Consider the following 14,298-nt stretch of genomic DNA (forward strand, 5'->3'; position numbering starts at 1 on the left):
GTCAAGAGCCTTTGTTTACCTCCTGATAAAACCTAGGATGGAAAGTGAAAAACTTGAATGTTTTGATTTCAGAGTTGTTTTCTTAACTTTCTGGTATTATCCCCCCAACAGAAACCATACTCCATAGACTAATGTTTAATATCTATGCTATCCCTGGGACCTTGTGCTCAATAGACCAGTTTGTATACATATGCATATCCTGGAAGTGGCATGGTGAAGCCAGGATTTATAGAGCTGAGCTACAATGGCTGATGGTAGCTTTCAAACACAGCAAGGTTCATCAAATCAAATGGTCATGGAATCCATTTCACCTCATGTGAGGAAAATGGATGAAGTCAGAGGGCCAGGTTATGCAGAGTTTCCTGCTACCTATGCTTCTCTGAACTATATTTTCCTTCTTCTATGACACCTGCGTGCCATCTGTCCTTGAATACAGTCTTATCCATAAATAGCATCACTTTCTACCCTTTAGGGCATATGCACTGATACTACAGAACAGTATGAATTTTTGTAAAGAGGTTTCCTGAAGAGACATGTACTCTGATATTTCTGGCTGAGGTTGACAGCATCTTGAGTTTCTGCTCCAGAGGGCATCTAGGCCTCCAGAACCCTTTTTTATGCCATACAACATGGTATTTTGGTCTTAACACTGATGGAGTACAACATATTAGGAGCCCAGTAGCAGGCAGCTACTCATCACCTCATCATCTAAAGTGAAAAGAGGTCAGGACAGGGACAGGGGATGGAGAAATCCCTGTCATATCAGCATATGTTCCCAAGGGGGCAGGGCAGGGGGAGGGGTGAAATGTGTTGGTATAAATGGCATTGTTAACTCCCTTGTTTCTAGTACTCATTTCTAATTATACTCATTACAATGTACTTTGCTGAAGGGCAGGTTGCATTTAGATGTGTTAAAAGCTGCAATGATTTTGGTGGTTGTTTATGGGATGAATCCCAGGTGGGGCAGTCTCTGGATGGTCCTTCCTTCCTCTCAGCTCCGAACTTTGTAACTCCTTCTATGATTATTTTGTTCCCATTCTAAGAAGAAAGGAAGTATCTACACTTTGTTCTTCCTTCTTGAGTTTCATGTGTTTTGCAAATTGTATCTTGGGTATTCTAAGTTTCTGAGCTAATATCCACTTACCAGTGAGTATGTATCATGTGTGTTTTTTTGTGATTGGGTTACCTCATTCAGGATGATATCCTCCAGATCCATCCATTTGCCTAATAATTTCATAAATTCATTGTTTTTAATAGCTGAGTAGTACTCCATTGTGTAAATGTACCACATTATCTGTATCCATTCCTCTGTTGAAGGACATCTGGGTTCTTTCTAGCTTCTGGCTATTATAAATAAGGCTGCTATGAACATAGTGGAGTGTGTTTCCTTATTAAGTGTTGGAACATCTTCTGGGTATATTCCCAGGAGTGGTATTGCTGGGTCCTCAGGTAGTATAATGTCTAATTTTCTGAGGAACTGCCTGACTGATTTCCAGAGTGGTTGTACCAGTTTGCAATCCCACAAACAATGGAGGAGTATTCCTCTTTCTCCACATCCTTGCCAGCATCTGCTGTCACCTGAATTTTTGATCTTAGCCATTCTGATTAATGTGAGGTGGAATCTCGGGGTTGTTTTGATTGCAAATCTAGACACTATTGCATATGCCAGCAAGATTTTGCTGACAAGACCCTGATATAGCTATCTCTTGTGAGGCTATGCCAGTGCCTGACATAATACAGAAGTAGATGCTCACAGTCATCTATTGGATGGAACACAGGGCCCCCAATGAAGGAGCTAGAGAAAGTACCCAAGGAGCTAAAGAGGTCTGCAACCCTATAGGAGGATCAACAATATGAACTAACCAGTACCACCTGCCCCAGAGCTTATGTCTCTAGTTGCATATGTAGCAGAGGATGGCCTAGTTGGCCATCAATGGGAGGAGAGGCCCTTGGTCTTGGGATGATTATATGCCCGAGTACATGGGAATGCCAGGGCCAGGAAGTGGGAGTGGGTGGGTTGGGGAGCAGGGCAGGAGGAGTGTATAGGGGATTTTCTGAGAGCAAACTAGGAAAGGGGATAGCATTTGAAATGTAAATGAAGAAAATATCTAATAAAAAAATTAAAATTTGGAAAAAAATCTGCAATGATTTACTCAATGTTTTTTGTTCCTGTGGCTTGGCTAATCATATTTTCTGTTTGGTTTCTTTTTTGACATATTGAATGAATATAGAACTTTGCTCTAGTTGTGCAAAATCAGCCATTCTCTCACCTTGAAAACTTTGGCCCCACACAAACAGACATTCTGATTCAACTATTAGGGTGGATGAGTGAGGAGATTTGGAAAAGTATCTCTTGAGATTTTAATGTGCAGCTAGGTTTGGGGGCTACAGGAGATAAGGAAACCTTGACAAAGCATGGGTGACGAGGGATGATGGAGAGAAGCCAAGCTGAAGGCCTATCACTACTGGGAAGGGACATGTTCATTAAACTGTAGGTGTTTTAAGAGCAGCAGTATTGTTTGGGGGAAACATCTAACAGTGTGAGCAGAAGCGTCTCTGACTGCTCTGCTCTTGGGATCCTTTTCCTTCTGGGTTAGCATGCCCAGCCTTAATATGAGGGTTTTTACCTCATATTAAAATTCACTAGTCTTAGTGTGCCTTGCTATGACACATTTGGCTGATATCCCTGGAAGGTCTTTTCTCTTTTCTGAAGGGGAATGAAGAAGTGGATTTTGGGTTGCGGGGAGGGTTAGGAGAAGTGGAGGAAAAAAAACTGTGGTCAGGATATAGCGTATGAGAGAAGAATGAGAAAAAGAAAAGAAGTAGTGGTCAGAGATAGAAAATAGAAGAAAATGGAGAAAGCCTCAAGAAATTTATAGTTGTTGCTTAGGCTTTATCAAGTGCATGACACTCACCAAAGAGAGAAAATGTTTATTTGTCTTGACTCTTATCTTGCATAGTTTATGCAAATATAAAGGAGAATTGCTCCCTCTGAAGTATTTGTGAAAGTCTTATCCAGAAAGCATTTTGAGCTCACAGGTTGGTTTTTTCACATTTGCAAGATGCTTTAAATTCCATTTAATCAGGCATTCCTAACAGCTGCCCTGTGAATTGGCCAGGCAGTATTACCCACACAGGACAAATAAGAAAATTGAAGCTCTGAGATGTTAAGTGCATTGCCCAAGGTCATATAGCAACTCAGTAATGAGCTGGGATTAGACACCACAGCCCAGAAGTCCTGTCTGTTGCCAGTTTCACTGAATTTGGTTTCGGTTGCAAAGTGAATGATGATTATGAAATTTAAGAGTATAGAATACTTTTTTTTTTCAGGCAATGTTTCAAAGTGAAATAAATAGATGGATATGCTAAAGCCTCTTTCCAACATTCCTAAAGTGTTTGGCAGAAGAGTTTGGCTTAATTTCACCCATGTATAGATGGGTCTTTGCCTTCCTGTGCGTTTTGAGGGTCTTTAATCCTGGGCTTCATGCACCTGCTCTGAGTATCCAGCACAAAGATGAATAAAGAGGAACTATATGAAAAATCTTTCTACATGCAACAATTCTGCAACAACACATTATTAAAACCACTTATACTTCCATTTCTCCTTGAAGAAAGAGAGACTACAAGGCTGGTGGCCTTTGGAAAATAGAGTTTGTCTTATCATTTCTAAACTCAAATAAAACTTCTCTAAAAGTTTTCCTAGAGAACTTTTGCATTGTTATCTGCCCACTGAGCTTCTCTTCTGCTGCAAAAAAAAAAAAATCATAATGTATTATGTATATTCCAGTTTCTCATACAGAATCCAGCTGGGTGACCCAAGAGAGCAGATATCTGATAAATATTTATCAACAATGACAACATTGTGTGTGCTAAGTGCTCCCCTCTGAGATCTCAAGACTCCTGATAGTCTGTTACTTAAATGGGAGAGAGACTGGTACTAAATTCCTGGTTTTGTTCATTTTCTATGGAGGACGCTAACTCTGACAGCTTCAAGAGCTGTGGTGAAGAGGAAGAGAAGCATTCTCTGGTGTATAATTAATCAGAAGAGAGAATATACCTCACTTGTGATATAATGAGGAGACTTGGGCTGTCTCACCTCATACTATGGTATCTATCTACATCCTTGACTTGAAAGCTATCTCCTTGACAAGCCAAGTGTGAACTCCTTTCCTTCACACTCATGTACTTTGTTGATAGGCTGTTTATATTCTTTCTGATGTAGCATTTATTTGGGATGCTTCTACCATAAGCACACATCTAAAGTATACTTCCCTTTCCCTTTAGATTTTAATTTATTGATTCATGAAAAAGAATTCCAGGGTCATCAAATAATACTTGATAAATGGGTTAGCAGCTATCTCAAATAAAATATGGTGGCAAAAATTTAAAAATTGCAAGTTGGCCAGTTAGCAGATCCACTGAATAACTTGGGGAACAGCTGTGTAGAGTGTCTTTCACACACTCTTCAAATGAAAACCTGGGCTTCAGAAGAAACAAAGTGTGTGTGTGTGTGTGTGTGTGTGTGTGTATGTGTGTGTGTGTGTGTGTGTGTGTGTGTGTATCATGCTATATTTCATTGTTTGATATATATTATATTACTTTATATTAGTTATGTTATATTCAAATAGGTGGCACTGGTGATGTTGTTTGTCTGAGTAGTCAAAATATTTATGCAAACTGAGGTACTTGTAAAAGTGAACCAAAAACTATTGCTATTTAAGCTAAGGTAGCAGCATGAACCAGGATTTCTCTCAACAAACATGACACTGATGATCCCATTTTTTCCTCTTCATTGGAAGGGGAAGCAATAACTCTCTGAGAACATAATGTAGAGAGAAGTTATTCATGGTCTCTTCTGCATGGACACAAGATGGAAAACAAATTAGTTTGTAACTTCTCTTCACCTTTTAGAAAACTATAGATGATTCAATTATTGGAATGTTTTAGTCACCATTCTGGGCAGAATGCATATGCTTTAAATGCAATATCTCATGAAACCTTCACATCAATAAAGAACAAAACATTTTTTCCAGTTTTACATTTAGGGTCTCTTAGGGTTTCATTGCTGTGAAAAGACATCATGACCAAGGCAACTCTTATAAAGGAAAACATCTAGTTGGGGTTGGTTAATAATTTCAGAGTTTCAGTCCATTAAAGCATGACAGAACACAGGCAGACATGGTGCTGGAGGAGCCAAGAGTTCTACATCTTGATCTTGATTCAAAGGCTGTCAGGAGGAGGGTCTTTTCTACACTGGGTGAAGCTTGAGCACTAAGAGTCCTCAAAGCCTACCTATACATTGACAAACTTCCTCCAACAAGCCCACACCTCCTAATAATGCCACTTACCATGGGCCAAGTATATTCAAAGCACCACACAGGGGAACTTGCAGTTAAAGAAAATAACTGAATTGTAATTGCTACTAGGGTTGCAGAGTGGTAGCTGACACTAGAAGGTAGTTAAGCATGGCTGCTTATGAAAATGAGAATCTTAAAATATGACTGGAATCATGATTTTTGCTTCCAGATGTCTAGAATCAGAGAGGAATTGGCAGGTTATATTTTTCTTGGGATGGTACACTGTCTCTATGAAGGGGAGGAGGCTGAAAAAGATTTCAAGTTCACATGCTTAGTGGAGCATCAGTGTCATGAAGCATGTTGAAATTCTTGAGGTCTGTCAAGAGTTGGAAGTTTTGAGAGGAAAGAGGCCATCTGGAATATCAGAATACCCCATGAAGCATTATCCTGCTTTGCTAACAGGCAATGATCCTGTTTGATTTTTGTATATACATTGATCTCTGGGATCACCTTGCCATGTATGTTCATCTCCAATGCTGGGTCACATATCTTCACCCCTGCTTTGCCATGCATACTCTGCATCTACATTGGCGTGTTCAGCCAGTTATAAACTTAATGTCTACCTTTATTTCACAATTCTATGATCAACCCTCATGGCATTTAATTCAGTGTGATGTACTCCAGTTTATCTGGAAAAAAATCACACAAAACATTTTTTATATACTTATTTTGTTTGTTGTGTTTTGTGCTGGGAATTGGTAGTACAGGCACCCACTGTGCCTCTCTAAATGTCCCTTAGTGTTTGGAGCCCACTCACATATTTTTTTATGTTAAATATAATTCCAGTCTTTAAATTGTCAACTTTTCTAAATGTTACTTTTCCCCACTATAATTAATAACTTAAGCTTAATTATCCCTGATGGCTTAGTGATGACAGAACATGCATAAATCAAAACCAAATTTAAGTGAATTGTTTGTTAGCCATAATCATTCTTAAGCAATTGTTTATGTTTGCAAATGAACACTTTAATTTATTGTTATTTTTCATAGGCCTAATGAGGTGGGAAATATCACTCACATTACTGACATTTAAGCCTTCTGTACATAGGTGGGCAGCTAAGGAACTGTTTGAAAGGAAGCATGAAACCATGAGCTATGATTAGGACTCTTTCCTCTGAAATATTCGCTTCTTTAATGGAAAGATTATAAACTTTGCTACCAGTGTAAGGCAGTCTAATTGTATAAAAGTAATTTTGAGAAAATATTTCCTTCTATCCCTACCCATTTCTTATCTGTAAAATGGGAACCATGATAATAATGATAGTATTAATCATACTAATTTCTGTATTGGGAGTTATAATAATAAAATAAGGCAGTATATGCAAAATACTAAGACCAGATGTGACATTAAGCTTATGGATCATTCCTGAGAACCTTCTGTTTTATATGTATAAATAATCTCTAGGTATCTTCCATCTGCAAGCCACCATATCTACCTCCACACCTTCTCCCCAGAAATCATTTTTCCTTGTAGTCAGTGGAGAAGGAAGGTTGTATCTGGTGCCATTTGGTGAGAACATCCACAGATGTCCTTACCTTGCCTTGCCTGGCTTCAGACCATTGATAGAAGCTACCCAAAGCACTCACATTTCTTGTTTCTCTTGGATACATACAAGCTCAACACACTACCCCAAAGCTGGCTTCCATAGAGACATGCTATGAGGATATCTATTACAGCCCCATTCTAGCTGTGCACATTGCCTACTGTTGTTTTTGCCACAGGATCACTTTAACAAATCTGCTATTCATGACAGATTCATGGAAAACCCTTCAGAACTGGCTTTTCACTATGATCATCCAAGGAGAAAGGCATAGATACAGAACTTAATGGATGCCCTACATATCCTGGTATTGTTTCCTTATCTCAAGGTTCTCATTAATTCTACTGTCCTCTTCAAACTCATATACATTTCCCTTCATTTAAATAAAGTGACCATTGTTTCCCCCTCTATGAACATTTTGCCTGTATGCTAATTGATTGTTTCTATCATAGAATCTATCTTTTTTAGTATACACCTGAATAACCATTGGATATGGCTATCATTGTGATGCTTACAGCTTTTAAACCATTCGATATAGAGTCAAGCCATGAGGGCAGTGTGTTTGTGTGTGTGCATGTGTATGCATGGTATGGGAGCATGAATGAAGTCCATTAAGCCCTGCTATATATAGGTCTAGTCTTTGTCAGGTATTCTCTCTTTCTCAGTCTGCCCTCTCTTCCCAGTACTTGATTACACAAGTCCTCTTCCCGTTCCTCTTTCTCCTTCTCTTTTGAAGGGGAAGCCCCCTTTGGATGTCACACACACACCACACACACACACACACACACACACACACACACACACACACACACACACACACACACAATTGCCCCATCTGCCCATTAAGTCACTGCAGATTGAGTATATCTTCTTCCATTGAGGCTAGACAAGGCTGTCCATTTAGGGGTGTGAGAACCACAGGCAGGGAGGCAAGCAACAGGCTCAGGGACATCTCTTGCTCCAGTTGCTAGGGAACCTGCATGAAAACAAAGGTGCTCATCACTACATATATGCAGAGGCCCTAGGTCCATCCCATGCTCGCTCTCTGGTTAGTGATTCAGGCCCTGAGAGCCACCACGGATCTAGTTTAGTTGACTTTGTTGGTCTTCCTGTGGAGTCTCTGTCTTCTCTCTTTCCCTCCTTCTTTCTCCCAACTCTTTTGTAAGACTCCCTGAACTCCATTTATGTTTGGGTGTAAGTTTCTGCATCTATTTCCATTGATTGCTGGATGGAGCTTCTCAGAGAACAGGTATGCTAGTCTCCTGGATGCAAACATAACATACTATCATTAATAGTGTGAGGAATTTGTTCTTGGCTATGGGATGGGTCTCAATTTGGGGCAGTCATTGGTTGGCCATTCCCTCAGTCTCTGTTCTATATGTGTTTCTGCACATTTTATAGGCAGTACAAATTTTGGGTCAAAGGTTTTGTGGGTGGATTGATGTCCTCATTCACTGGGAGTCTGGCCTGGCTACAGGAAGTAACTACTTCAGGATCTATTTACCCCCACTGCTATGAAAATCAGCTAGAGTCACCCCCATAGACCCTCTGGGGCCTTACTCCACCCCAGTTCTCTGGTCCATTCTAGATATTACTCCCCCTAGCAGATCTTTTGGTTCTCTCCACTACTTTCACTACAAATAATTTCCCTCATACTGCCCCACTCCACTTTCACCTCCCTTTTCCTCCAGCTCCTTCCTTCCATCAACCTCCAATATCTATTTTGTTTCCCCTTCTGAGAAAGATTCAACCATCCTCCCTTGGGCCCTTCTTGTTATCTGGTTTCTGAGTCTGTTGATTATAGCATGGTTTTCCTGCACTTGATGGGCAATATCCATTTATAACTGAATACATACTGTGCATGTCCTTTTTAAGTTACCTCACTCAGGTTGATATTTTCTAGTTCCATCCATTTGCTTGTGAAATTCATGATGTTGTTTTTAATGGCTGAGTAGTATTCCATTTTGTAGATATACCACATTTTCTGTATCCATTCTTCAGTTGAGAGACATCTAGGTTGATTCCATTTTCTGGCTATAACAAAAACACTGTTATGAATATAGTTGAGCAAGTGTCCTTGTAGGATTGTGAAACATTTTTTTTGAATATACACACAGGAATGATATAGCTGGGTCCTGAGGTAGAAGTATGCTCAATCTTTTGAGAAACTGGCAAGTTGGTTTCCAGAGTGGTCATACAAGTTTGCACTACCTCAAGCATTGGAGGAATGTTCCCCTTGCTTAACAACCTTGGTAGCATGTGCTGTCCTTGGAGTTTTTAATCTTTTTTTTTTTTTCTCTGACAGTAAAGTGTTTATTGTCAGCCAGTTTTAGCTTGTACAATTTTAGGAAAAATGTTGCTGTTGTAATGAAACGTCACGTGTGCACAAGGAGTCATAGTAACATCAAATTTCAATTCAAAGTACTTGTAACATGCCAGTTTATCCAAGGACATAGCTTCTAGAGATAAGCTATATGTAGTGTCTTTTTTATTATTAGGTATTTATAGCATTTACATTTTTTTTTCTTTTTTTTTCCATTTTTTATTAGGTATTTAACTCATTTACATTTCCAATGCTATACCAAAAGTCCCCCATATCCACCCACCCCCACTCCCCTGCCCACCCACTCCCCCTTTTTGGCCCTGGTGTTCCCCTGTACTGGGGCATATAAAGTTTGCAAGTCCAATGGGCCTCTCTTTCCAGTGATGGCCGACTAGGCCATCTTTTGATATATATGCAGCTAGAGTCAAGAGCTCCGGGGTACTGGTTAGTTCATAATGTTGTTCCACCTATAGGGTTGCAGATCCCTTTAGCTCCTTGGCTACTTTCTCTAGCTCCTCCATTGGGAGCCCTGTGATCCATCCATTAGCTGACTGTGAGCATCCACTTCTGTGTTTGCTAGGCCCCGGCATAGTCTCACAAGAGACAGCTACATCTGGGTCCTTTCAATAAAATCTTGCTAGTGTATGCAATGGTGTCAGCGTTTGGATGCTGATTATGGGGTGGATCCCTGGATATGGCAGTCTCTACATGGTCCATCCTTTCATCTCAGCTCCAAACTTTGTCTCTGTAACTCCTTCCATGGGTGTTTTGTTCCCAAATCTAAGGAGGGGCATAGTGTCCACACTTCAGTCTTCATTCTTCTTGAGTTTCATGTGTTTAGCAAATTATATCTTATATCTTGGGTATCCTGGAGTTTTTAATCTTAACTATGTGTGAATGGTGGATTCTAAGTCTTTTTGATTTGCATTTCCCTGATAATTAAGGATATTTAGCATTTTCGTATGTGTTTCTTGTCCATTAGAGATTTCTCTGTTGATAATTCTGTTTAGCTCTGTAATACATATATTTTTATTGGGTTATTTGGATTGTTTGGTGTCTAATATCTTGGAGTTCTTTATATATTTTTGATATTAGCCCTCTGTCAGATATAGGGATAGTGAAGAGCATTTCCCAATCTGTAGGCTGTCATTTTATCCTAATTATGGTGTCCTTTGACTTACAGTTTCATGAGGTCTCATTTATTAGTTTTTAACTTTAGTGCCTGAGTCATTGGTGTTCTGTTCAGGAAGTTGTCTCCTGTACTAATGAGTTCAAGGGTATTCCCCACTTTCTGTTCTGGTAGATTTAGTGTATCTGGTTTTATGTTGAGGTCTTTGATCCATTGGGAATTGAGTTTTGTGCAGGGTGATAAATATTGATCTATTTGCATTTTTCTACATGCAGAAATCGAGTTAGACCAACAGTGTTTGTTGAAGATGGTCTTCATTTTCTATTGTATGATTTTGGCTAACTTTGAGTTGATTTTGTAACCAGCCACTTTGTGGAAGGTGTCTATCAGCTGTAGGAGTTCTCAGGTAGATTTTTGGGGTAATTGATGTATGCTATCATATCATATAATTTGCACATTTTTTGACTTATTCCTTTCCAATTTGTTTCTCCTTGATCTCCTTTAGTTATCTTATTGCTCTAGCTAAGACTTTAAGTACTGTATTGAAGAGGTATGGAGAGAGAAGGCAGCCTTAACTTGTACATGATTTTAGTGGAAATCCTTTAAGTTTCTCTCTATTTAATTTGATGTTGGCTATTGGCTGGGATGTTTATTGCCATTATTGTGTTTATCTATGTACCTGATATCCCTTCTTTTTCCAAAACTTATATCATGGAGGGGTGTTTATTTTGTCAAACCCTTTTGCAGCATCCAGTGAGATGATCATGTGATTTAGTTTCTTTTAGTTTGTTTATATAGTAGGTTACATTGACAGATTTTTGTATATTGAACCATCTGTGCATTCCTTGAATGAAGCCTACTTGTTCATGGTGGATAATATCTTTGATGTGTTCCTGGCTTTAGTTTGTAAGTATTTTATTGAGTATTTTTGCATCAATATTCATAGAGAAATTGGTCTGAAATTCTCTTTCTTTGTTGAGTCTTTGTGTGGTTTAGGTATTATTGTGACTGTAGCTTCATAAAATAAGATTGGCAGCTTTCCTTGTGTTTCTAACTTATAGAATAGTCTGAGGAATATTCGGATTAGCTCCTCTTTGAATGTTGGGTAGAATTCTGCACAGTACCATCTCACCCAGAGCTTTCCTTGGTTGGGAGACATTTAATGGTTGCTTCTATTTCCTTAGGGGGTTATAGGACTATTCATAGGCTTTACCTGATCTTGATTTAGATTTGATAATTAGTATCTGTTAGAAAATCATCTATATCATTTAGATTTTCCAATTTTGTGGAGTATAAGCATTTGAAGTAATACCTAATGATTCTTTGAATTTCCTCAGTGTCCATTGGTATGTCTACATTTTCATTTCTGATTGGTTTTTGACAGTATTTACTTAAGGGATTTATTCATGTCCTCTTAAAGGCCTCTATCTTCTTTATAGGATTGGATTGAAGATCCTCTTCTTGTACTTCAGTTTCATTAGGATATCCAGGTTTTATTGTAGCAAGATAGCTGGGCTCTGTTGGTGCCATATTGCCCTGGGTCTTGTTGATTGTGCTCTTATGCTGTCCTTTAGGCAACTGGTTTTCCCTGGTGTTGGCTGGATGCTCCTGACGGCAGCAGAACTTATCAGGAAGGTGGAAGGGGATGTTTTGTGGACCAGATAATAGATATCAGAATACCCAACTCTGTTGATGTGCTCAGGCAGGCCCCACTCTGTATGCTGTGTCCCAGTCAGCCCTAACTGGGATATAAACTGGATTTGACTGGGATAAGATTGATGGAACAGTGTTCTGAACTGGTTAATCTTGGTGGCCTAGGTTTCCTCAGGTAAGCAGGGTGATCTTGGGCTCTCTCTAGTCTCCTCCATACCAAAAAGTAAGTAGACAATGGGTCTCAGGGAATCATGCAGGCCACTCACCTCTGCAGGTAGTCTTGGGCAGACCAGCTGGGGTAGTGGCTGGATGTGACTAGGATGGGTAGTCAGGAAGGATTCCAAGGGAGCTAGTTTGGGGTCCCAGAAAGTTTCCACTAGCATGCAGGATGATCTTAGGGTCCTGCAAGGCTCCTCTGAACAAGAAGCAAACCGAGAGCTAGACAGTGGGGGCATGTGCCATTTACCTCTGCAGGCTTTCCCAAGCCTAGAATTATTAATTTCAAAAGAAGAGTTTCTACCATATAGAGCAGTCTATAAAGAGAAACTTCACATTGAAAAGAATGAACAATGGAACTCTAGGCCCTTCAGGTACTGTTTGAGGTGAAGGAGGGGATATGAGCTTCACACCATGATATAGTATTCTTATGTCACTTGAAATGTAAAATATAAACTTAAAAGATGTTTGGAGCTGGAGAGATTGCTCAGCTGTTAAGAGCACTTGTAGATCTTGCAAAGGGCCAGGTTTGATTATTAGTACCCACATGGCAGCTCATAGCTGTGTGTAACTAGAGATCTAAGGGTTGGATGCCCTTCCTAGGCACCCATCAGGCATTCACTTGGTTCACAGACACACATGCAGGAAAACACTCATACACAAAATAAAAATAACATCAATTTTCTTCTAAAAGATATTTAAATTAAAATGCATTAAAACAGTGGAAGCATTTGAGTTTACAGGGAGTGCCTCAGTGTGGAGCTTTGCCCATGGGAGGGAGATTGAGCACTCGCTCCCAGCCTTTGCTGCTTTCATCTTAGTTTCCTTTTACAAATATGCTTAGTTGAACTCTTTTTCACTTTCCTTCCAGATGCTGCCTGGATTTGATCTACATCGATGTAGCAGGAGCTATAATTTTATTTCTCATTTTCTTCAGGAAATACTACAATAAAACAATCTCGATACAGGATTATCATCCAGGAAGCAGCCAATGGGGGTCAAGAGTGCCCAGACACCTTGTTTGAAGAAAGAGAGTGTGAAGATATCTCACTGTGTCCTTCATACCGGTAATTAGTTACTTTTGGATTATCATTAGACCTGAACACAATTGTACCATATTTTTTTCACATATATTTGCTTAGTGAAATTCTTAAGTTGTCACATTTTATACTTTTAAATATTCAGCAATTTTCTTTTCTTTACTAGAATGTATTCATTAGAAACAAAGAATATGAATACCTAATTAACAGGAGAATAAACCTGGAGCATGATTGGCTATAAGTGAGCTACTGGAATGCTGCCTCTTCTGCAATCAGATTTCTGGGGAATGATCCAAAAAGAGATGGGATGAGCTTTTATGTAGAACATCTTACACACACACACACACACACACACACACACACGCACACATACACCTATACATAAACACATACTGCATATATGTGCATATGGGCACAAACACATACAGACAGCCACACACAATCAGACACAAACACATATAAACAAGTTCACATAGACCCAAACAAAACACATACACTCAAACATACATTCATAGGCACATACACACACAAAGACATGTAGATACACACATATACACACATACACAAACACTTGTAAACGCAGACACACAAATACACACATATGGAGACTTACATGCATGAATACAACAAATTCATATACATACAGGAAAACAAAGACACAGGCATGTAGGCACACACACACATATATAGACACAGACACACATAGATACATGTACATACATACATATTCAGATGCACATAGACACACACACATAGACACATAGACTTACACATGCAAATACAACACAAATAGTACAAAACAAACCCCACTACACCATGTGATACATACTCATCCTGTTGTTTTCATCTTAGAACTTCCAACAAGCCATTAAAAAACAAACTGGGTGTAGCAGCATGCACCTTAATCTAGCTCTTGAAAGGCTGAGGCAAGAGGATCGTGAGTTCAAGACCATCCTGGCTGTATATGTATATAAAATCCTGTCTCAAACAGCAAATCAGATGTATGGTTATTAATACAGGGGATAATATATTCTTGATA

General features: G+C 39.3%; 1 protein-coding gene across 4 annotated transcripts in view; it reads left to right on the forward strand.

Moving 5' to 3' along the window:
- Window positions 1-14,298, forward strand: part of Thsd7b (thrombospondin, type I, domain containing 7B) — a 946,089-nt gene that overhangs the window by 530,297 nt on the left and 401,494 nt on the right. For all 4 annotated transcript variants that reach the window (XM_011247964.2, XM_011247966.3, NM_172485.3 and 1 more), the window contains exon 11: window positions 13,157-13,286. In XM_011247964.2, the coding sequence (XP_011246266.1) occupies window positions 13,157-13,286 (130 nt within the window). The remainder of the gene's footprint in view (window positions 1-13,156; window positions 13,287-14,298) is intronic.

This window comes from Mus musculus, chromosome 1, assembly GCF_000001635.26.
Source record: "Mus musculus strain C57BL/6J chromosome 1, GRCm38.p6 C57BL/6J".
Taxonomy (NCBI): domain Eukaryota; kingdom Metazoa; phylum Chordata; class Mammalia; order Rodentia; family Muridae; genus Mus; species Mus musculus.